Raw genomic sequence first — 24,452 nt, 5'->3', positions numbered from 1 at the left:
ATTAATTGACACTAAGTACATGAGTGTATTTTCAAGCTATTTGCTTCATTGACCTGGGCCAATCCATGCTGTTTTGATTACTATAGCTTTGTAATATAGTGTGAAGTCAGGGAGCATGATACCTACAGCTTTGTTCTTTTTTCTCAAGATTGCTTTGGAAATTCAGGGTTTTTTTTTTTGTGGTTCAGTATAAATTTTAGGATTATTTGTTCTGTTTCTGTGAAAACTATCATGGGTATTTTGATAAGGATTGTGTTAAATCTGTAGATTTCTTTGGATAGTATTGACATTTTAACAATATTAATCCTCCAATCCAAAACACATTATATCTTTCCATTTCTTTGTTTCATATTCAGATTCCTTCATCAGTGTTTTATAGTTTTCATAGTACAGGTCTTTCACTTCCTTGGTTAAGTTTCTCCTAGATATTTATTCTTTTTGGTGAGATTTTAAACATAATTATTTTCTTGCTTTCTCTTTCTGATAGTTCATTATTAGTGTATAGAAAAAGAATCAATTTCTATATATCAATCTTGTATCCTGTAAGTTTACCAAGTTCATTTATTAGTTCTAATGGATAGAGACTTTAGGGATTTTTATATTAAATATTATGTCATCTGAAAATAGTGGTAGTTTTAATCTTCTCTTCCAGTTTGGATGCCATTTATTCTTCATCTAGTCTGATTGTTGAGGCTAGGACTCCAATACTCTATTATGTAGAAATGAAGAGAGTTGAAATTCTTGTCTTATTCTTGATTTTAGAGGAAATGCTTTCAGTTTTTCACTGTTGAGTATGTACCTATGAGGTTGTCTCATGACAACATGGTCCCTCTATACTAACTTTGATGAAAATTTTTTCCATGAATGAATGATGAAGTCTACCAAGTATTTTTCTGTGTCTACTGAGATCATGTGCTTTTTCCCCTTCTTTTCATTAATGTGGTATATCATATTAATTGATTTACAAATATCAAGATGTCCTTGCATCCCTGTAATAAATCACTTGATTATGGTGTGTGATCCTTTTTATATATTGTTAGATTTGGTTTGCTATTGTTAGTTCTCCTTTTTCATTTCTTATTTTGTTTATATCTATCTTCTCTCTTTTCTTCTTGATGAGCCTGACTCATAGACTATCGTTTCAAAAAACCAGCTCTTGGTTTTATTGATCTTCTCTATTGTACTGGAGGGGATCTCTATTTTATTTCCTCTCTGATCTTTATTATTTTTTCCTTCAACTAACTTTGGGCTTTGTTCTTCTTTTTCTAATTCTTTTATATACCAGGTTAGGTTGTATATTTGGGATTTTTCTTATTTTTTGAAGTAGGCTTTCTGAGTGCTTTTTTTAAACCTCTAATGTTTAGTTCAAATAAATGCGTGCGAGCTAAGTCACTTCAGCTATGTCCAAATCTGTGCAACCCCATGGACTGTAGCCTGCCAGGCTCCTCTGTACATGGGATTCTCCAGGTAAGAATACTGGAGTGGGTTACTATGCCTTCCTCCAGGGGGTCTCCCCAGTCCAGGGATCGAACCCATATCTCTTAACATCTCCTGCATTGACAGGCAGGTTCTTTACCACCAGCGCCACCTGGGAAACCCAGAAAAGTGAACACTGACCCCAATGTGATTTGAACACACAACCTTTTGATCTGGAGTCAGATGTGCTACCGTTGTACCACGAAGTTGGCCTCAAATAAATATGTATTTAATATTATATAATTGTATTCTAATTGTGCATTCAGATATGAAAATTCTGCTCTTCACCCACAGTTAGTAACCCACATATAAGCAGTGAAAAATGCAATGAAATTTTTCATGGGGTTGTGTGGTTTTCTTCTTTATATCTGGCCTCCTTTGAGTCCAGTGACACAATTTAATGATTCATTTGTGCAAAATAGTCTTAGAGGAACAGAAACTGAATTATGTGATCTTGATCTCAGCTAGTGTCCTAAACAATAGTCTTTGTCTTATCGTTTTTGTTTTCTAAAGGAGACTTTTATTATTACATGTATTAGAAAATTTCTAAATTAGTAAAAACATACAAATATAATTTGTCTAGAGATCTAGGCAGAAAATATATTCCCTATGTCACCAATATGTTGCACCAGTGGTCCTGGGGAAAAAAAAAGAAACGCTGTTTTTGCCTGTTGGATTAAGCATGCCTGTGTGTGCCTTCTCTCAGGGCTCAGCTGGTGATTTCTGGGAACTCTGACCTCTTTACAGTTAATAGCTAGATGCAGTCCTTTGAACCTTCTGTTCCAAGGATGCCATTAAGTGCTTAATAAAATCATCTCCTGTGATGCTCACAGCAATCCTATAAAGTAGGTATGATTATCCTGTTCTGAAAATGAGGAAACTGAGGCTCTGAAAGGTCAAACAGATTTCCAAGCTTATGTAGGAAATAGCACAGTTAGGACTCTCATCGAGACTGGACCACACTGAGGCTTGTTGTTCAGTTCAGTTTAGTCACTCAGTCGTGTCTGACTCTTTGCGACCCCATGGACTGCAGCACGCCAGGCTTTCCTGTCCATCCCCAACTCCCATACCTTACTCAGACTCATGTCCTTTGAGTCAGTGATGCCATCCAACCATCTCATCCTCTGTCATCCCCTTCTCTTGCCTTCAATCTTTCCCAGCATCAGGGTCTTTTCAAATGAGTCAGTTCTTCCCATCAGGTGGCCAAAGTATTGGAGTTTCAGCTTCAGCATCAGTCCTTCCAGTGAGTACTCAGGACTGATCTCCTTTAGGATGGACTGGTTGGATCTCCTTGCTGTCCAAGGGACTCTCAAGAGTGTTCTCCAACACCACAGTTCAAAAGCATCAATTCTTTGATGCTCAGCTTTCTTTATAGTCCAACTCTCACATCCATACATGATCACTGGGAAAACCATAGTCTTGACTGCTAAGTCACTTCAGTCATGTCCGACTCTGTGCGACCCCATAGATGGCAGCCTACCAGGCTCCTCCATCCTTGGGATTTTCCAGGCAAGAGTACTGGAGTGGGGTGCCATTGCCTTCTCTGATAGCCTTGACTAGACAGACCTTTGTTGACAAAGTAATGTCTCTGCTTTTTAATATGCTGTCTAGGTTGGTCATGGCTGCAGTCACCATCTGCAGTGATTTTGGAGCCCCTCAAAATAAAGTCTGCCACTCTTTCCACTGTTTCCCCATCTATTTGCCATGAAGTGATAGGACTGGATACAATGATCTTAGTTTTCTGAATGTTGAGCTTTAAGCCAACTTTTTTCACTCTCCTCTTTCAATTTCATCAAGAGGCTCTTTAGTTCTTCTTCACTTTCTGCCATAAGGGTGGTGTCATCTGCATATCTGAGGTTAATGATATTTCTCCCGGCAATCTTGATTCCAGCCTGTGCTCCATCCAGTCCAGCATTTCTCATGATGTACTCTGCATGTAAGTTAAATAAGCAGGGTGACAATATACAGCCTTGATGTGCTCCTTTCCCGATTTGGAACCAGTCTGTGGTTCCACGTCCAGTACTGTTGCTTCTTGACCTGCGTACAGAGTTCTCAGCAGGCAGGTCAGGTGGTCTGGTATTCCCATCTCCTTCAGAATTTTCCACAGTTTGTTGTGATCCACACAGTCAAAGGCTTTGGCATCGTCAATAATGCAGAGGTAGATGTTTTCTAGAACTCTTCTTGCTTTTTCTATGACCCAGCGGATGTTGGCAATTTGATCTCTTGTTCCTCTGCCTTTTTAAAATCCAGCTTGAACATCTGGAAGTTCATGCTTCACACTGAGGCTTGTGATAACTATCATCAATGCCAGGCCGGGGACACAGGTACATGGTCATAAACACACATACTCATGTGTACATGTGTGTGTTGACTGAAGGAAAAAAATACAGCATACAAGTTGTAAATTTTTATTTGGTAACTTTCAGTTCAGTTCAGTCACTCAGTCGTGTCCACCTCTACAACCCCACATACTACAGCACGCCAGGCTGGGAGCCAGCCACTCAACTCTGAGAAACAGTTCCAAAAAGGTAAGGGAGGAGACAGGATATGTAGGAATTTTTGCTGGAAAAAGAAACACGTAGTCAAACACCAAAAGGTTACTGCTAATCACACAAAAAACGATTATAGTGCTTTTCCATGTATAGGAAAGTGCAAGAGTCTGGGCTCATTGAATTGATTTCTTAGGTATGCATCTTAACTATCTAGCACCAGTATCCAGAGTACAGAACATTTCCTGTTTTTCTTCATGCTGAATTCCCCTCAGGGCACACCTCTGGGTACCACTGCCAGGGCTGGTGGCTTGCTGATGGGCAACGCTCCTAGTTTACTGGAATGGCAGGCAGTGTTCCTTTTTCATAGGCATGCACACACACAGAAACACACGCACAGACACTGCACACACTACACAAATGCTCTCCGCACGGAGCTCTTTACACAGAGCTCTGCTTCCACAGCTGCAGGAGAAACTCAGACCAGAGCGTGCCTTTCTCATGCCGCTCAGCTACCTGGAAAGACACTGGCACTGTTTTCCGTTGCCTGCTCTCTCGGGCCACTTCAGCTCGGAATCTCTCATTTTGCAGATCCCCCTCTTCACTGCTGCCCCCCGCCCCTGCCCCAGGTCGCTGAGCCTTCTGGAAATGAATGGAACTGATCCTCTCTGCTCCCCCTTTTCTCCAGAGCTTGTCCTGTCTGGGGATGGTTCTGCCACCAGCAGGTCCCCTTTCTCTTCCCTGACAGATGTTAAGACAGGACCTTCCAAGTTCCATGCCCATCACTGCAGCCCTGTACCTGCCCTCCTCTCCCATCTCCTAGCCAGAGATTTAGGCTTTATTTCTTTAGCAAGAGCACATTTAATATTGTAGCTATTTAATAATTTATTAATTACTTGGGAGCACAGGAGGCCTTATTTCACTGTCTACAAAGCATGCTTAGTTTCAATCATTCATTCTTCCTGCTTCCAACTAGAAATCTTTTGTCAGAGAAGTTTTTTGAAGAATAGATTTTTATTTAATAGGGATATAGCCTCCTAAAAGGACTTCTCCGGTGGCTCAGCTGGTAAAGAATCCTCCTGCCAATGCAGGAGATGCAAGAAATGCAGGTTCAATCCCTGGGTCGGGAAGATCCCCTGGAGAAGGAAATGACAACCTGCTCTAGTATCCTTGCCTAAAAAATCCCATGGACAGAGGAGCCTGGTGGGCTATAGTCCATGGAGTTGCAAAGAGTCAGACATGATGCATGCACACATACAGCCTTCTAAAAAGCAATAATATGGTAATCTAATTTCAAAAAAAAAAAATCAATAGTGCTTCCCTCAAGCCCTTCTCTTTTCTCTAAACTACTTACGTTTTTCACTCTAAGCATTTTTTTGGGAATGGAAAGCTCTGGAAAAGTTGCCTTCACATCTCCTCTTAGATAAATCCTGTTCATAAATGAAGTGGCTTAAAAGCTAGGTCAGCTGTCATGTGAATAATTTAATATTCATCCCTTCTGTAATGTACATTGTTTTGGAACATTCCTCAGGATAGACAGAAATTTTCTAAGAAGTAGAGGAGCAGCTTAGTGAACATCTGACTGTAGGCAGGTCCCTGGCCAGTGTTGGGGATCCTCCCTGAGTTGCCTCTGACACTGTGGGTCATGGGGCACGGGGTTTCTACCGCTGCCATGAGTTATGGGCTGGATCTGTGGGCTTGACAAGGGAGAGTTAATAGTGACTAGTACATTATCCCATAGGAGTGAGAAGATGGCCCAAGTTGAGACAGGAGACATTTCAGGGTAAGTTCAGAGGCGTCATGGCAGAGTGGCTGGACCAGCGTCAGTGGTCACATTGATGTCCTGGCAGCCAGCTTGGTGGCCTTGGCTAGCAGTTAACTTCTCTGCTGGGACATCTGTTTTCTTTTCCTTAAAGCAACGGGCCTCTGAGCAGCTTTCTGCCTCTTTCCACATGTGTTTCTACGAGGACAGGTTCTTGGTTGTGCATGTTCAGATCTGAAACAGGTTGATCTCTGTCCTCAGTAGACCATTTTCATCTGCGCCCATCATTTCTCTCCGAACCAGATTGTCTTTGTTCTTGTCTCTCATCTGAAGAGATCTCTTTTCTCCAGGACCACAGGATCATTTAATTTGTAGGGTAGGTTCCCTCTCTGATGTGCCTAATCCAGAAGCTGTTTGGTATCAGAATGTTAGAATTACCCTAAAGTTGTTAATAGCTTTCTTCCAATTCCTAATCAAAAACCGTAAAAGGCTAATCTGGGTTGCTTCAGTGTATGGAGACTCTGTGCAGGATGATAATACAGTATTATGGATGCTTTAGTGACCTTGGCTGTGGCCTTGGATAGGGGGTAAGTCAGTCTGTCGTTCCATCTATCCATTCATTCGTCCATTTATTTGTCTACCTATCACCCACCCATTCATCCACCCATCTATCCTTCCCTTCTCCCTCACCTATCCTTTCCTTCCTCCCCCCTTCCTTATTTCCATCACTCCCACTCTTCCTTCCTTCTTTCCATCCCTCCCTCTTTCCTTAAGCAACAAGCTTTTCCTTCCTTTATCAATGTTTCACTGAATTACCTGTCATTCATTTCAAAAATTATCATGCTGGGTTAATAGATGCCTGTAGCTTATTTCATGCAGAATCACAAGGAATTGGAATTTTTTTTTAAATTAGCACATTAGTCACCGTCTGACATTGTCCTCCCTGCACCATTTCTCACGTGTTTTCTGGCTGAGTCACCATGTAATGCAGTTGGCTGGCTGATGAGATGACCCCTGACATACTTTGGACATCACTGCTGTTAGGTTTCTCAGAAAACTACATTGAATTATCTTGAAAGGAATCAGGCTTTTTCCCTCTCGTTTTCATTTTCTTTTTTTATTTAAAAGATAAGCATGCTTTAAGTTCAGAAGAGAGTACAGCTAAAATACCTGCAAGCCAAACACAGTGTCTATTTTGGTCTTAAGTGTGATAGACTAGTTTCCCGACCTTGGCACTATTGACACTTTGGGACTGATAATATTGTGGGGCTGACTTGTACACTATAGGATGTGAGCAGCTTCCCTGGCTTCTACTTCCTAAATGCCAGAGGCACCATTTCCAGTGATGATAACTGAAAATGTCTCCAATATTCTGTCAAAGGTCCCCATGGGAGAAGGCGGGCAAAAATCATCCTTGGTTGAGAACTAGACCAGAAAGTTACAATGACTTTGGGATCCTTTCATGCTGTCAAAACAAATCACTCACACAAAGAGATAAAGCAGAACTAGGTCTCCTTCACTGACCCAGTGTGAGTTCTGATGATGTGCCAGGCCCAGTGCCAAGTGACAAGGACTCAGTCAGACATTGACAAGTTTTCGTCCCTGCCTGCACAGAGCTCCCAGCGAAGTCGGGGAAGCAGATGCATAAACCAATCATCATGTATCGATGGGAGTTAATGGGGAGAAAGTTAGTCATATTGCTGGTTGTTCTGTGTCTATCAGACTGCTGACCAACATCACTTCTCAAACAGTTCTTCTGGGGTCCTGAGAATACAGCCTGCCTTTAAATCGGGCACCCCAGAAGCATCCCTTGTTCTTTCCTTCACCTTGGAGCCTTGCTCAGGTTGCTCCTCCTGAAAAATCTTATCTCAGACTTCTGTATCTCCAAATTTCCCGTCACTCACAGGCAGGCCAGTCTCCTCCAGGAAGCCATTCTGGATCGCTTTAGTTTGCGTTGATGTCTGCCCACCTAATTCCCATTGTGAAACTCACAGTCTCTTCTGCACAGTTGATGGCTAAATTGCATGCTGTACTGCTTGATTCCCCTGTTTCTCACACATTGGTCTCATACCTCAAGTAGATTATAGGCTATTTTAGGTGGAAGCCAGGTACTATACTGAAATGTTTACATTAATGGCCTAAGAAGTCACTATTTGACTGCTGTTGGCTTGTAAAACTAAGTGTAAGACTTGAACTCAAATCGATTATAAAAAGACAAGTAAAAGAATGATAAAATGAAATTAAAGCAAAACCTGTAGCCAAAGAGAGAGAGGTGCTTGGTCTTCTGCCTGGCACGTTCTTTTCTGCCTAATGAACCTCTACTGATGCGTCAAAACCCCAGAGCACATTACCTTCCTCTTTATGCCTTTGTGGCTCCAGATTCTGAAGCGCATCTCTGCTCTGTGAGAGCGCTGTGTGCACAGATATGGTTGCTGGGGAGTCCCCTGGGGTGAGCCGCTGCCTCAGTCTCTAGAGCCCACCTGAGGAAGGAGTGCTAGGGGTGGAGATGTCCGTACACAGTTATTCTGAGACAACGATGTCAGATGTCATTTTACAGTGAAGAACACTGAGGTCCTTATGAGAAGAGTAACTCACGTGGTAGAAGAGCCAATTCCAGTTCTCTTTTTGAACCAGCCTCCCCATAGCCAAGGAAAACCTCTGTGTAAAGACTGCATAAATTACACAGAAGAGGTGATCTTGACTCATGCTCTGGTCCTTAACGATCAGAGGTACTGTTCTGACCCACAGGAGAGTATATCGTGTTCAGTCTTATCAATGAAAATAACCAATAAACCATCTATGGTAAGAATAGAAAGGAGCTTTATCTGAGATAAATTGAGGACTGTATCTCAGAAGAGACCCTCTCACCTAACTCCAAGGAACTGCTCCAGAGAAGCATGGTTTTTATGTTTGTCAGAACAAAGAGCATGAAACAAGTCAGGGATACATTCCTGGAAGGTTTCAAGAAAAACAGATCAGGACACCCACAGCCAGTCAGTATGGCCTTGACACCTGGGAAGACAGTCTTATCATCAAAGGAGGACCAGCGTTGGCACCTCAGGAAGGGAGGAACTTAATCTTTATTTTTAGCATGGACATTCCTACTGCTCCTCAGTGCACCCTTTTCTTTAATAATTAAAGCAGGTGTGCAACGTGTGTTTGATGGGCCACAAACAGGATGTTTTAGTTAGCATCACATTAACATCAACTCAGGTATAAGTCGGAATGACTTCCCTGTACCTCAGGATGTGAACGTTTCTTTCATCAGCCTGCATGAACTGAGTATTTCAAATGAGAAGGTAGTTGCTTTCCATGAAAATCCTGTTCCAAAAGCAAGGCTGAAAACAGTAACAGCCCACTGAGAGTTTTAGTAAGTTCCATTAACAAAGGTAGCTTTCAATTCGTGGAGAGAACAAGTAAATATGATTGTGACCACCTACTAATTACTTAGAGATGTCCTGGAGAGAGTGTGTTCAAACATCATGCTAATATATGCATGCTCCATCACTCAGTCATGACCACCATGAACTGCAACCTGCAACCAAGCTGGTTCCTCTATCCATGGGATTTTCCAGGCAAGAATACTGGAGTGGGTTGCCATTGCCTACTTCAAGGGATCTTCCTGACCCAGGTATCAAACTTGCATCCCTTGGGTCTCCTGCATTGGCAGGCGGATTCTTCACCACTGCACCACCTGGGAATCCCATTCAAACATCATTAGTACCAAATAATGAGAAGAGTATTGAAACAAAAGCGCTTGATATGCAGACATACACTTTTAATTCATATGGGATAAAATCTAGTTATTGAGATTAACTATATTAGGCAGTTGACACTTGAGGCAAATTTCCCTGGTTTGAAACAATGGATAGCACCTGCTTTTGTTGCAAGAAAGAATTAACACAGAGAGGAAAAGGGCAGTATAAGGTCTTGAACACTGAAGAGCTGAAGTGTATTTTTATTTCAACACTTGGAACATTAAATCTGGATCAACATGCCTTTGACAAGTATGGACATCTACAATAATCAGAACAGTTGAACAAGAGATTACCTTGAGGGATGAGATATGGATGGTTCAGAAAGAATTAGAAGAATAAAATGCACGAGTAAATGTGCATTTTCTTAAGTGAGATCTTGAATCTTTGGTATCTTCATGTAGACTCCATACCCTACAGTTGCTAAAAAAATACTAGCTTGTGGCCCTAGTGGTAAAGAACCTGCCTGCCAGTGCAGGAGATATAAAGTGATGTGGGTTCAATCCCTGGGTCAGGAAGATCTCCTGGAGGAGGGTATGGCAGCCCACTCCAGTATTCTTGCCTGGAGAGTCCCACGGACAAAGGAGCCCGGAGAGCTACAGTCCATAGGGTCACAAAGAGTCGGACACGACTGAAGTGACCTAGCACGCGTTAGTTCAAAAAGCTGTTGCTCCTGTTAACACCAAGTCACTTGAGAGATTTTTCTCAGTGAGGCAAAACCTTACATCTAACGATACTCATCTCTTATAAAAAAAAAAAAAAAAACTTCACACTTTCTGCTCCTTTGATCTGCCATCTTCCTGTGACTCTGGAGACAGCTAGATAGGATGGTCTTCAGCCTCCATCTACTAAGACTGGGGATCTGAATAGAGGACAGCTTTGGTTAGAAAGGTTTTTCTGGACAGATATTTTTTTGGAAAGGCTCATCTGACATATGGAGTTAGTGTCCATGTCTCTGGCCACTCACAGACACTTCTGCTCAGCTTCCCTACCTACTCCATGTCTGTGGGCTCTGCTAGTCCTGCTTCTTTCTTGGTGATGAAGTTTCTCTTTGTTCCTCTCATCCTGGAGTTGAGTTTTCAAACTTGCCAGGCTTATCTGACCACTCTGGCCCAGACCTGAATTTTTGATCCCTTTGCTGTTCCACATGGACTCAGACCAGTTTAACAGTTTTTTTCCTGATTCATCCAAGACTGTTCTCCTGGAGTTAAGGTCAAAGGGCAGCCTTGCCTCAGTTCAGTTCAGTTCAGTTAGGTCGACTCTTTGGGACCCCATGGACTGCAGCACGCCAGGCCTCCCTGTCTATCACCAATTCCCAGAGTCCACCCAAACCCACGTCCATTGCGTCAGTGATGCCATCCAGCCATCTCATCCTCTGTCATCCCCTTCTCCTCCTGCCTTCAATTTTCCCCAGCATCAGGGTCTTTTCAAATGAGTCAGGTCTTCACATCAGGTGGCCAAAGCTTTGTGTTTCAGCTTCAGCATCAGTCTTTCCAATGAATATTCAGGACTGATTTCCTTTAGGATGGACTGGTTGGATCTCCTTGTAGTCCAAGGGACTCTCAAGAGTCTTCTCCAACCCCACAGTTCAAAAGCATCAATTCTTTGGTGCTCAGCTTTCTTTATAGTCCAACTCTCATATCCATACATGACTACTGGAAAAACCATAGCTTTGCCTATTCACATGTAAGCTCCATGTGACCCCAGCTGTCATGAGGAAACCTGAGATGACTCTCAACACTGGAGGGAAATCTTCTTAGGGTCCACTTCTCTGAGAGGTTTCCTTCCTGGGGGAAGACTATTTCTCTGCTACTTCACAATCCGAGGACCCAGACACATAGTTCTGGACACTCACCCCAAGAAGTGTGCACATTTTGAAGTACAGGAAATGCTGAAACGTCTTGTTTGTGGTCCATCAAACACACTGTGCTGGCTTCCCTGGTGGCTCAGTGGTAAAGAATCCACCCCCAGTGCAGGGGACTTGGGTTCAATCCCTGATCCTGGAAGATCCCCTGGAGAAGGAAACGGCAACCTACTCTAGTGTTTCTTGCCTGGAAAAACGCCATGGACAGAGGAGCGTGGCGGGCTGGTCCATGAGGTCTCAGTGTGTCCGACAGAACTGAGTGACTGAACAACAACAAAGCATACGTTTTATGACTGCTTTAATTATTAAAGAAAAGGGCACAAAGACCAGAAGTACTGAATGTCACTCGTGCTGCATTGTTATATTTATATATTGATGGATTTGATTTGCTAATATTTTATAGAGGTTTTTTTTGTGTGTTTGTTTTCATCTATGCTTATAAGGAGTATGGATGGTCTGAAAGTATTTTTTTTCCTTGTAATGTTTTTGTCAGGTTTTGGTACCTGGTTGATGCTGACCTCATAAAATGAGTTGGGAAATATCCTGTCCTCCTTTATGTTCTGAAAGAATATATGTAAAATTGACATCTTATTTTCTAAATAAAATTCTCAGTCAAACCGTCTGGTCCTGGAGATGTTTGTTCATTTGTTTGTGGAAGGCTTTGGATTAAAAATTCAATTTATTTTATGCAGTATTATTCTATTTCTATACATTCTATTTCCTCTTGAGTCAGTTTTGGTACGTTTGTTTTTTTCAGAGCATTTGTCTACTTCCCGTTTGTAATTGAATCCACTGGCATAACGTTGTCTGCAGTGTCCTCTTACTGTTCTTTTCCTCTGTAGTGTCGGTCATCACATCTCCTCTTTCATTTCTTGGTTAGTTTTTCTAGAGTTTTATCCACTTTATTAACATTTAAAAGAATCAGTTTTTGTGTTCCCCTAATTGTTTTTCCTAGGTTGTTTAGATTTCACCTTTCTCACACAAAGCAAATTTCTCTTGCATGACTTTTATCTCAGGTCTGACAAATTTATGAAAATGCTTTTCTCACAGAGAAGACTCATGTTAAACCATGAAATCATTTTTAATATGCAACCTATAAATGAGAGTCTTCAAAGAATAGGCATATAATTAACTGAATGTTTTATCTGCCCGTCAAATTGATTACACATTGAGATGTTTTCTGCCAGCGTTTCAAATTCCAACTTTAGTGGTTCAGTTTACACACCATCTAAAGATGATTGAAAATGGGTTTTCACTGAATTCATTTTTTCTGTAGAGGACCCTTCTTAAGAACAGGTGTTTTCTCCTGTGACACTGGTAAGTAATACCACCTGTCACACTGCATGCTATAAATCACTGTTCTGCAAATCTATTAGCTGTGATTCATATCTGACCTGCCTTGTAAAAACAAAGATGAAACAGTGCTTCAGACTGAATGATTTAATGCTCACTGAAACAATCTACTTTCTCTGAGTTCAGCCTCATTCCCTCTGAGCACGTGCTATTTTCAGGAAGGAAATTGGTTCTAAATTGAGAGGCTGCATTAACTCTTTCAGACAACAGAATGACAAGAACACATCTTTCTAAACAGCTTCCTGGAGGCCTGATGGAGTGCACGCCTTTCTCTGGTTCTCATCTTACTGGCTAGAAGTGATTTATATAAGGAGGGGACTCTATCTTGTCATGGCTTGGGCTCCCATTATTTCTTTAAAGAAAATTTCTGGCTTTTTATTCCATTCTTTTTTGTCTGAAGACAGTAATACACCTGTGATTGTATTGTTCAGTCGCTCATTCGTGTCCGACTCTTTGTGACCCCATGGACTGCAGCACACCAGGTTTCCCTGACTTTCATCATCTCTCAGAGCTTGTTCAAACTCAAGTCCATCAAGTCAGTGATGCCATCCAACCATCTGATCCTCTGTCAACCCATTCTCTTTCTGCCTTCAGTCTTTCCCAGCATCAGGGCCTTTTCCAATGAGTCAGCTTTTCATATCAGGTAGCCAAAGTATTGGAGCTTCAGCATCAGTCCTTCCAGTGAATATTCAGAATTGATTTCCTCTAAGATTGACTGGTTTGATATCCTTGTAGTCCAAGGGACTCTTAATAGTCTTCTCCAACATCACAGTTCAAAAACATCAATTCTTTGGCACTCAACTTTCTTTATGGTCCAACTCTCACATCTGTACATGACTACTGGAAAAACCATAGCTTTGACCGTATGGACCTTTGTCAGCAAAGTAATGTCCCTCTTCTTTAGTATGCTTTCTAGGTTGGTCATAGCTTTTCTTCCAAGGAGCAAGCGTCTTTTAATTTCATGGCTGCAGTATGATTTCATTGGTAACAGCAACAGATAGTGCCATGGTTTCAGAGCAGTCTATAGAAATTATAGGGGTACTTATCAAGTTTCCCATGAAGTGAAGTGAAGTGAGGTCGCTCAGTCACATCTGACTCATTGCCACCCCATGCCATGGACTGTTGCCTACCAGGCTCCTCTGTCCATGGAATTTTCTAGGCAAGAATACTGGAGTGGGTTGCCATTTCCTTCTCCAGGGGATCTTCCCGACCCAGGGATTGAACCCAGGTCTCCCGCATTGTAGGCAGACGCTTTACCGTCTGAGCTACCAGGGAAGCTCATGAAGGGGATGCCAAACCAATATGGACCCTCACACACCATCATACCCCATTTGGGGCCACACACACTTGTCTGTGTCTTTCTAGGACTGATGGACCTTACTTGGTACTTCTCTGAACAGTCATATATAAAGAGAATATTAAAAAGTTTCCAGTATGAGTCTATTTAATTCCTTCCAAACTTTGTTAAAACTAAAGAAGTATAATTCCATTAACATGTCTTCATTATGTTAATATTCATTTATGTGTATGTATATGTGCTTAGTCCCTCAGTTGTGTGGCCCGCCAGGCAAGAATACTGGTGTGGGTTTCCTTTTCCTTCTCCAGGAGATCTTCCTAACCCAGGGATCAAACTTGGGTTTTGTATTGCAGGTGGATTCTTTACCATCTGAGCTAGAAGGGAAGCCCCATATTCATTTAACAAACTGCAACTTTCATACTGAAGAAGTATCTGAGGATCCCATTTGAAAAGCTATTGGTCAGGTTTAGTCGGTATTCTGCCGAGCTGCTTTTTGCATTTGTTGACTTTTTTCATCCCTAGAGTTACCTTTAGATAGGTATAGCTATGTCCTCTTTGGTTTTGCTTTTAGATGAAGGATGTGTCAGTTTAAATAGACGGAAGATGTGAAAAGCAGACATTATGCAGTGGAGGACACTTAAGAAAGAAGTTAGGCTTTGGAAACAAGTCTGAGTTTAAATCCTCACTTCTTTCCTCACTGGTGGCTTCGCCAGAGCTGAACCTTATCCTGTCGGCAGTGATAGAATGGATGTGAAGAGAATGCTAATCTGGCAATCAGATAGGTGATGGAAACTAAAGTCAGGCATGGTGCATTTAAAGCATTGACTAGGTGTGTTCTGCTCTTTGGCGAACACAACAGGAGGTGAGACTCGGCTTCTGCTATCATGTCATGCAATGTGTGGACGATAGGATTCCAAGACAACATGGGAGTCCAATGAAGGAAACCCACACTAAACAGAAGTATACATGGTGGCTCGTGGGGTCCATGAGGAGGATTTCTGCTAAGAAGAGAAGGGGCAGGAGGGGGCTGCCTTTTTAGAAGAGTTGGCATCACGGCAAGTTATGGATGGATGAGAGATTTCATCAAGTGAGAACATGCTCAAAAGCAGAGAAGGGACCGAAGTAAAAGGTACACAGCCTCTGGGAGAATACAGTGAATCAGGTGAAGCTGAATTGAGGAGTATACCTCTCTCTCCTCTCTCCATCCCTTCCTCCTTTCATCCCTCCTTCCCTACCTTTCTTCTTTCCTTCCTCCCTCTTTCTTCGCTTCTTTCCTGTCTTCCTTGTAATATTCTTCCATCCCTTTCTTCCATCCTTCCTGCAACAGTTATGTGCCAGGCACTGGGAATATGTGCTGAACCAAATATTTAGCCTCCTTAATGGAGCTTAGAGTCCAGCCCAATGGGGGCAGGTTTTCTTTCATTAAGAATATAGACTTGGGAGTTAAATAGAGGATTAGCAAGTGACTCACAGCTGGCTATGCAGCTAGAAAGCTGTCTCAGTAGACCAGAAAGACAGTCTTGAAACTTTTATCAAAAAACTGCCATGGCACTGAAATGATGGGGTATAGGAGAAGGACATGGCAACCCACTCCAGTATTCTTGCCTAGAGAATCCCGTGGACAGAGGAGCCTGCTGGGCTGCTGTCCATGGGGTCGCACAGAGTTGGACACGACTGAAGTGACTTAGCATGAATACAATTAACTGTTATCAGAGTTCAATGAAATTATTACCCAGAATAGTAACAGGGTTGAGAGCATGATCTAGAGGCCAGACTATATGGGTTTATATCTCAACTCCAGTCCTTACTAGGTGTTTTCATTTGGAGCAATTGTTAAGCCTCTCCCTACCTGTTTCCTTATCTGTAAAATGGGGATTGTAATAATACCTCTCTCCTAAGGTAGCCAGGGGAATTAGATGAGTTAATATGTATAACTTCTTAGAAAAGTGCCTGGCACATATTATTCCTGAATGAATACAGGCCATGAATATTAAATTACTTCTTCTATTACACTAAATTAGAATGAACTTCCCAAAGAGGAACCATTTGGTCCCATTTTTTCTAGAAACAATAGTTTCAATAGTTGTGTAGAGGTAAACAGCTTTTCAAGAATATAAAAGAGTTATACACATTCACATATTATAGACTGAAAGAAAATAATAGCAATTATTGGCTTTAAACCAATCTGACTATTGTTACTTTCCTTTCCAAACTTGGGAAGAAATTTAAGTGAAAAAAAAAAATATATATATATATACATACTTATGTATGAAATTTTAAAGGAGAAAAAAGTGTGCTCAGCAGTTGACATATTTTGTTCAAGATTCAGAAGTACCTTACAAACTGCAGTCCAAGCCTTCAGTATTATTGGGGTAGAGAGAGAAGCCCCAGGACACTCCTCTACTGTTTTTATTGTCCAAGCTAATGGTCCATTAACACAGTTCCTTTAGTCTGAGCCTGGTAGACAATGAGTGTCTTCCAGGGCAAGGAGTGTTTCCTTGTGGTGGGAAGTAGTAGTATTTTTCCTAGGGGAAGAATGTGAAAAATCCCACTTTTTGCACATAATGGTAAAAATAAGAGAGCAGTATACAGTGGGTGAAGAAATTATCAAGATGGTGTCAGTGTTCAAAGAGCAATCTCTAAGTTCATAATTGGTTTCATAAATTTTATTTCAGTAACGGTTTGTCCTCATTAGCTGTTCAGTGAAATAGTGCTAATTTTAAGGTTCATCAGCATATGAAGAATATACATGCACTTTCAGACACACTTGCATATACATTTGCACTATTAGTGAAGTAACAGAAAACCAAAGTTGCAGGGAGCTCATTACAGATTTTGAGCAGTTCGTCCTTCTTTAAAAATAAACTTCAAAAATCTCAAATTACTTCTTATATCCACAACAGAAAAATCATTTCTATGATAGTAAATGATTGAGCCTCCAGGTGTATTGTAATCAAGAGTTGTTCTTTTTTATCCTAGCTTTCTGATATAATTTTAAATGCATTGATTGCAAACAGCCAGACATTTGAATTTTAAACCATTTTAAATTTGGTAACACCAAACAAGTGTGAAGCATCAATGTTTCCTTTTTTTCTTGTTGGGGTCTAGTTGACTTACAGTGTTGTGGTAGTTCCATTTGTACAGTAAAGTGATTCAGTTATATGTATACATTCTTTTCAGACTCTGTTTCCTTATAGTTCATTGCAAAATATTGAGTACACTTCTCTGTGTTATGCATTAGGTCCTTTCTGGTTATCTATTTTAAGTATATTAGTGTGTATATTTTAATCACAACCTCCTAATTTATCCCTTCCCTCCCCCACCCTTCCCCTTTGGTAAACCATAAATTTGTTTTCTATGACTGTGGGCCTGTTTCTATTTTGTATACAACTTCATTTGTATCAGGGTTTTTTTTTTTAAGATTCCAAATATAAGTGATAACATATGCTTCTCATTTCTAATAAGTCTGTCTTGTTGTTCATTCACCTTTCTCATCAAGGAATGGCTGAGCCTCAAGTTTGGGAAGCCTGCCACCTGAGCATGGTCTCCCTGTCCTGGCAGTCAGCTGACTCTGAGACCCAGAGTCACCAGCTTCCTCGTCCCAGGACGCACCACAGCACCATAAAACCATCCCCCCACCAGTTCTCCCAAATCCGAGTGCCTACGAGGGTGTCTGTGGCCACCATGTTGTTACTCAATTGTCATGCAGGCAGCCTGGATCAACTAATTAATTAATAAGCTTAACTGGAGTAAAATATAATTAATTATACAATATTGAACTGTCCAAATTTAACACCACTGAAATTACATAATAAATCTGGAACATAAAGGATTCCTGGCAGAAGGAAAATAGATATCAGTATGTAAAGTGCCTTCCTGGTGAACCCTCTTCACACACTTTTGACTTTCTGACTCCTGGGATGCAGGCATATGTATTTTGAAACCTGTAGCCCATCATGTGAAAACCAAACACACACATACACACACACAAATTGGACACCTTTGCCTCATGGGTTTAAATGATGCTTTGTTTTCACCTGTGTGATGTGATTAATAAACTGATAAAGGCTAACAGTGTATACAGACCTGTTAGCAGCCATCTAAGCTGGAGATTAGTTGGAAGCAGTTTTCTATGTTCCTTACCAGGTTGTTGTATTTAATGAGGACTTTAATGGGCATCAAAACTAAACAAGACTACAGACACTGATACTTCACACTTGTCTGGAAACATCAAATTTTAAATGGTTTAAAATTCAAATGCCTAGTCATTTGAAATTAATGTGCTTCATGTTATGTCAGGAAGATAGTGAAAAAAAATAAAGCTTCAGATAAGTGCTCAAAATACAATACTGATTTATTTGTAATGATATAATAATGCAATGATAAAATGATATTAACTAGTTCAGTTATTATTCATGCAAATTTATAAAAATAACCACTTTTCAATAAATTAATCTTCATATTAAAATGATTAAAAATGTCTTCATTATAGAATCCACAAACTTTGTCATTTGGTTCTGGTTTTGTTTTTTTTTTTTAAGAGAAACCAGTAAGTGACTTGAGAGAATGAAGTATTTTCAATTCATTTTGATATTTAATCTTTAGCAAATGTAGACTTTATAGTGTCTTAAGAATACACAAGGTTCAAATCATGCTTAAAATCATTATATGTAACTTACTTGTGGTGAGAGACCAAGGCAATGAGGGAGAGAGGGAAGTTATGCGTAGTGAGACTTTCTGGGGATTCGCATATTCACACTCCAGGTAAGTAAAGAGCTTAAGGAGGTGGTCAGATTCACCCAATGGATTCTGACTGTTGAAGCTCATTTGTTTTTTTAAAGGTTATTTAAACTGTTTAGGAATTCTTCTGACAAGCCATATGTTGTAACAGCCACAACTGTCACACCCAAGGAGATTGTGCAGGTTGTTTTGAGTTTCATTGCTTGACTTACTGGTAGACCATAATAGCAATTCTAGCATTGTTTCTGTCTCAGTGATGCAAAAGTGAGAACATGATTAATTAACATGGTTAACGTTAACATGATTGTTAACCCCCTTGAAAGACTGTACAATAAATCCTCTCAAATGTTGATGCTTTGGACACCAAATTATTGTCTCCACTGAATGGTGGTTGCTTATAGTTTGTAAGTTTCAAAGATACTCCTTCAAGTACAAATTCTAAATCTTGACGAGAATGGCTTCATGGATTGCTCGCTAGATAATAAATAGCCAATAATATCTGAGCATATGAAATGTAGCAATAACAGATAACATACAGTTTTATAGTTTCCTTATAATTATTTCAGTGTGTTAAATGACATTCTCACGGATGTTCTTATATAGCTTCTTTATTTACTTTTTACATTTTTTCACAAAAGGAGATACTTCCCTTTTTTTGCAGTAGCCAAATGTATTAAGAGCAAAATAAATTTGCAGGCAGAGGAGTCCTCACCATGTTTCTTCAGAATGCATTTAATTTCATGCATGTGTGAAAGATGACAATGTGATTCCTCAGTACTAAATATTCCTCAGCCATTCACACTCAGTATGGTTATCTGGAATAAAGCTAGATTAAATTTGCAGAGTGGTGAATTACTGAAAATAATGAAGTTGAGTCAATTCATTAATCTTTATCTACTGGTCTATTTTTTATAAACTGAATGAAATGGAAAAAAAATTCATTTGGGGACCGATCAGATTGAAAAGGGTCTAACGTGAAGAGAAACATGGGGCTAAAAATGTTTTTTTTTTTCTTTTTAAATTATCCACAGCACTTTTTCTTACATGCCTCTGTTTTTCTTTTAGTGGCAAAGCATTTCTATAACACTGGTTGAGAAAGTTCAGATGATCGCTGTAATTCTAGGATCCCTGTTCTTAATAGCGAGTGTGACCTGGCTCCTCTGGTCAGCCTTCAGCCCCTATGCAGTGTGGCAGAGGAAGGACATCCTTTTTCAGATCTGCTATGGAATGTATGGTTTTATGGATCTAGTGTGCATAGGTAAGACCATGATGTTCAATGCTAACAAACTGTCAGTAATCTGTTTCTTCCAGCTCTTAACCGTTTCCATCAGTTGGATCGAACCTAGAATGTGGTGGTTCACGTGATCTTGGTTCTCTAGCTCATTAACTGCCCGGGGCACCACAATCCACCACTTTTCTCAAAAAGCATAGTGTCTCTGTTCCCAAGTAATCTGAAAAAAAAAAAAAAATGAACAGGATAATGCCCTTTTAAAGTGGTTTATTTTGCATCATAAAGAAGGAGGAGTTGAAATTATTTGGGGGTGGGCGATGGAAGGATAGTCATTTAATTTCTAAGGAAGAACAGCATCTAAATCCCCCTCACGAAGCTGAGAAGGTGTTGACTAATGTCAATGGCCATAGTGTGCGTCCAGGGAGAACACGGATACCTGGAGGTCTTAGGTCGTGGCCTGGCAACCGCAGACTCCCCGCCCAGGACGTAAAGAACTCCTTGGAAGGGTAAGGACTTGGGGACAGCTTTCCTTGCCATTCTGTGCTGCTTAGTTTCACTTATTACATTTAGTGGTTCAGAAGAGGCAAAGGATGGGACACTTTAGCCAAAATAGACGCTACCAGAAAGGTTCTTTACATGTTTCTCTGGCCCAATCGCACTTCCCTTGTGCCATGGGAAAACGGAAGCTGATTCAGGCAGCATCTCCTTGTTGTGTATGAGGTGCCACAGGCATGCGATGGTGACCACTTGGCACCAGGGGACAGGCGTGGGGAGCAGCCGTACCTTACCCAGGAGAGCCCCCGCTCCCATGTGGCTGCAAGCTTACTGGGTGTAAAACGAGGAAAGTACGGCCCGAGGACCACCCTTGGCTGCAGCAGCATCTGCAGCACCTTGTAAAGAAATGCACGTCCTTAAGACCCGCCCCAGACCTGCCAAATCCAACACTTCAGGGTACCCCCTCTCCAGCCACTGTCTGTGTTCACAAACTCACCGACAGGCAGATGAGGAGAGAGCCACTGGCTTCAGGGCATGGACTCGACCTACGATCAAGTGCCTTGGCTTCTAACCCTGGCCTCTGCTTGGACAGGTCGACCTTGTCTCTCTCTAGTCCTTTTTTTTTTTCCCCCCTCACCTATAAAAATGAGAATAAGCTTCCACAGCACACAGACTTAAATAAAGGAAAAGACTATTATAAAATAATTATGTAACGGAATTGTAGATTAAGTGTGTTTAAATAAGACACAAACACTGAAAGACTTGAAATCACTTAAAGTAATGCCTCTACTCACAAAAGCCTTCCAATTAGCAGCAATTTCAATATTCTCAGTCAGTTTTTCTAAGAGAACTTTGTACATTTAAAAACTATGATCAGCTGGAATTTCACCTCTTTTTCTTCTTTTCTCCATTGTTACTAACACAAGACTAGTAAGAAAGAAAAGTATAAAAATTTCAAGTCAAGAAGGAAAAAAGAATGGAGTAAGATGTCATGAAAAATATGTAAACTGAGCAGATGTGGCCTGAATAATTGGGCTAATCATGTACATGAACAATCTGCATTAAATGTGATAATACATATGTAGGCATTTGGAAATTCCAGCTCTCTATTCAAATAAACCTCTGGGGTATGGCTCTAAATTGAGATGGATTACAGAATTGTTCTACAAATCCCTCAACAAATTCAGAAATAGTGTTTTCTGTCTTTCAACATATAAATGATAAAATGTGCTATTCCATTGATATTTAGAGATGGAAAATGAAAGAACCATTAGGCTCCCAATCTGACCTGAAGGGAAAAGAATTGCAGTTGACTTTATTACAGCTCTGAAAGGGACAGGCCTTTCTTGCTTAGGAAATCATCTTCTTGAATTTCAAAGCTTGCATTTAATATTGAGTTTTTAGATCTTAAAGTTTGATTGCTGATGCCAGTCTTTTAATCAGGATTATTAGGATTCTGGTTTTAAGAGCACATACATAGGAACTAATGATCTTTTTGATAACATAAGACATATTTGGGCCTCCCTTTCAAAGTGTAGGTGTTTGCATAAAGTTAAGTTTCTTAGGAAGAAAAACCAGTGGACATTTTCCTGGAGAAGCTTTGGAGAGTGAGTTTTTTAATCTAGGTTTTAAATATTGACAATCCTTTTCATTGTCTTTTGGCTCATCGAATCAAAATCCCACCATTCAATGATTTATTTGTATATTTTGAAAAATATTAAAGAATTCAGATTGAACAACAGTGTTTATTTCACTTTGCAATGTCATTAGTTAGACCCAGAAGTGAAATGAAAGTCACTCAGTTGTGTCTGACTCTTTGCCACCCCATGGACTGTAGCCTGTCAGGCCCCTCTGTCCGTGGAATTCTCCAGGCAAGAATACTGGAATGGGTTGCCATTTCCTTCTCCATTTTGGACCCAGAGAAAAGCTTATTTTTCCCCCAAGAAATTGGAAACCTATTAGAGTTAGAAAGCAAATACATGTAGGCTACCAACAGCCAGCTGGATCATGGCAGGTAATTATTCCTGCTAACATTTCAAATTAATTAAAATATCTGCTAACTAAATGTAGACAGTAACAAAGTAGCTTACATTGATTATACCTCAAATACCCATGACTGCAAGACCAGAGTCAGAGTGAAAAGCGTACATCTTTGTGTCCAATTTGTTCAATTCAATCAGCTTTCTAGGTGTCAAACACAGTGCTAAGTGCTGGGAATGCAAATGAGAGCCAGTCACTTTCCTGACCTCTAGGAGCTCCCAGCCACACAGGCAGGACAGATGTAAGTAACTAGAACTCAGCAGGATGTGCAGTGATGGACTTAAGCACAGGAGATGGTAGTTGGACAAAGCGGGGGGAGATTGACACTGGTTGTTTTATGTGGGAAGGGAACTATTTCAGGCAGATTTCATGGGGAAGCAATAGCTGAGCACGCTGATGGATGAAGAGATGCTTGGCATGTGGAGAGATGGTCCCCTTGTCACTACTGGAGGCTGTAAGATTGGCTCCCCATTTGGAAGGCTTTAAGGCGGCTGGAAATATTCCCGTATTCCTGTTCGTCTAAGCTTTTCAAACTTATTTATACCTAAACGGAAAAGGAGCAGATTGACAGCTTCATAAATGTTCTTCTTAAAAAATATTTCTGTGAATTCATAGATTATTCCAGAATCAAAACAATGTGATAGTCCAGTCAGGGTAAGTAATGTGTTGTAGTCAGTCAGTCGCTCAGTCGTGTCCGACTGTTTGCGACCCCATGGACTGCAGCCCACCAGGCTCCTCTGTCCATGGGATTCTCCAGGCAAGAACACTGGACTGGGTTGCCACTTCCTCCTCCAGAGGACCTTCCAGACCAAGGGATGGAACCCCCACCTCTGGCGTCTCCTGCATTGGCACCATCCGGGAAGCCCACATAATGTTTAGGAAGAGAACTTGGGGAAATTTACTTATTCCCAAAGTTAATTTGTTATTTTCATTTATCATCAACTAATAGATCTGCTTTCCCAAGATCCAGTTTCTTCTTGCTGTTAAAGTTTTGAATTCTCCCAAAGGTCTGGGTACCGTGATAGTTTAAATACCTAGATCAGGGCTGTCCAGGAGAACTTTCTGCAATGAGTTAAATGTTGTGTATCTGTGTTACCCAGTACTGTAGACACTAGCTCCATTTGTCTGTTGAGCACTTGAAATGTACTTAGTGTGAATGAGAAACTGAATCTTAAATTTAATTTTATTGAAACTTCACTTAACCACCTGTGGCTCGTGGCTACCATATTGGACAGATTTCTAGATGATGGGGTGGTAAATGTGTAAGGGTTTGACCGACAAATTTCACCTTGTCTTTATAAGCAGGTTGTACTTCCTAAATGATGAAGTAACTCTGTTTCATGAGATGAATAAAGTGAAAATGAGTGCAAGAGGATTGGGGAAAGGGTATTAACAGTGAAAGGGTGGTGGTCCAGAGGTGGACAGAGAGCTGTCAGAGGGAGCCGTGTTAAGGAAATGGAAGTACAGAGAGATGTAACTTTAGCTTATGTTTGGGGAGCTCTTTTAAATATTTAAGTAGATGGCATTCAGACGATGACTGTGTACTAGGAAAACTAATATAAAGGATCTAAATCACCAAGATGCTGTAGCCCAGCGGCAGCAATTTAGGGAGAAGTAATAGTCACAGTAGGCTCACAGTGGCTCCCTCCTAAGAAGTTTTGCACAGTGGACACAAAAAGATAAGTCAACTCAGAAATTAAAAGCAAATGCCTGGCAGAAGCCTCTGGGCACAGAACCTGGTTCTCAGCTCCATACATGGCACATAGAAAAAACAACACTCCCGCTTCTATCGGCCATGTCCCTCTAAGGATGCTTGGACCATGAGAGGAATATGTTTCTGAGTGACTCAAAGAAATGAGGGATTGAGATATGAGCATAGGATGTGGAGTCATCTGATGAACTTGCCTCTGGAAAGTGACGGCCGTTACCAGGTCCCCTTGGTGTCTGGTG

General features: G+C 40.9%; 1 protein-coding gene across 1 annotated transcript in view; it reads left to right on the top strand.

The window, feature by feature from the left end:
* Positions 1-24,452, top strand: part of MARCHF11 (membrane associated ring-CH-type finger 11) — a 109,512-nt gene that overhangs the window by 65,707 nt on the left and 19,353 nt on the right. The window contains exon 3 of the mRNA XM_020894890.2: positions 19,802-19,994. Coding sequence (XP_020750549.2) covers positions 19,802-19,994 — 193 coding nt within the window. The remainder of the gene's footprint in view (positions 1-19,801; positions 19,995-24,452) is intronic.

Source organism: Odocoileus virginianus, chromosome 14 (assembly GCF_023699985.2).
Source record: "Odocoileus virginianus isolate 20LAN1187 ecotype Illinois chromosome 14, Ovbor_1.2, whole genome shotgun sequence".
NCBI classification, from domain to species: Eukaryota; Metazoa; Chordata; class Mammalia; order Artiodactyla; family Cervidae; genus Odocoileus; species Odocoileus virginianus.
This window is presented reverse-complemented; position numbering and strand designations above follow the sequence as displayed.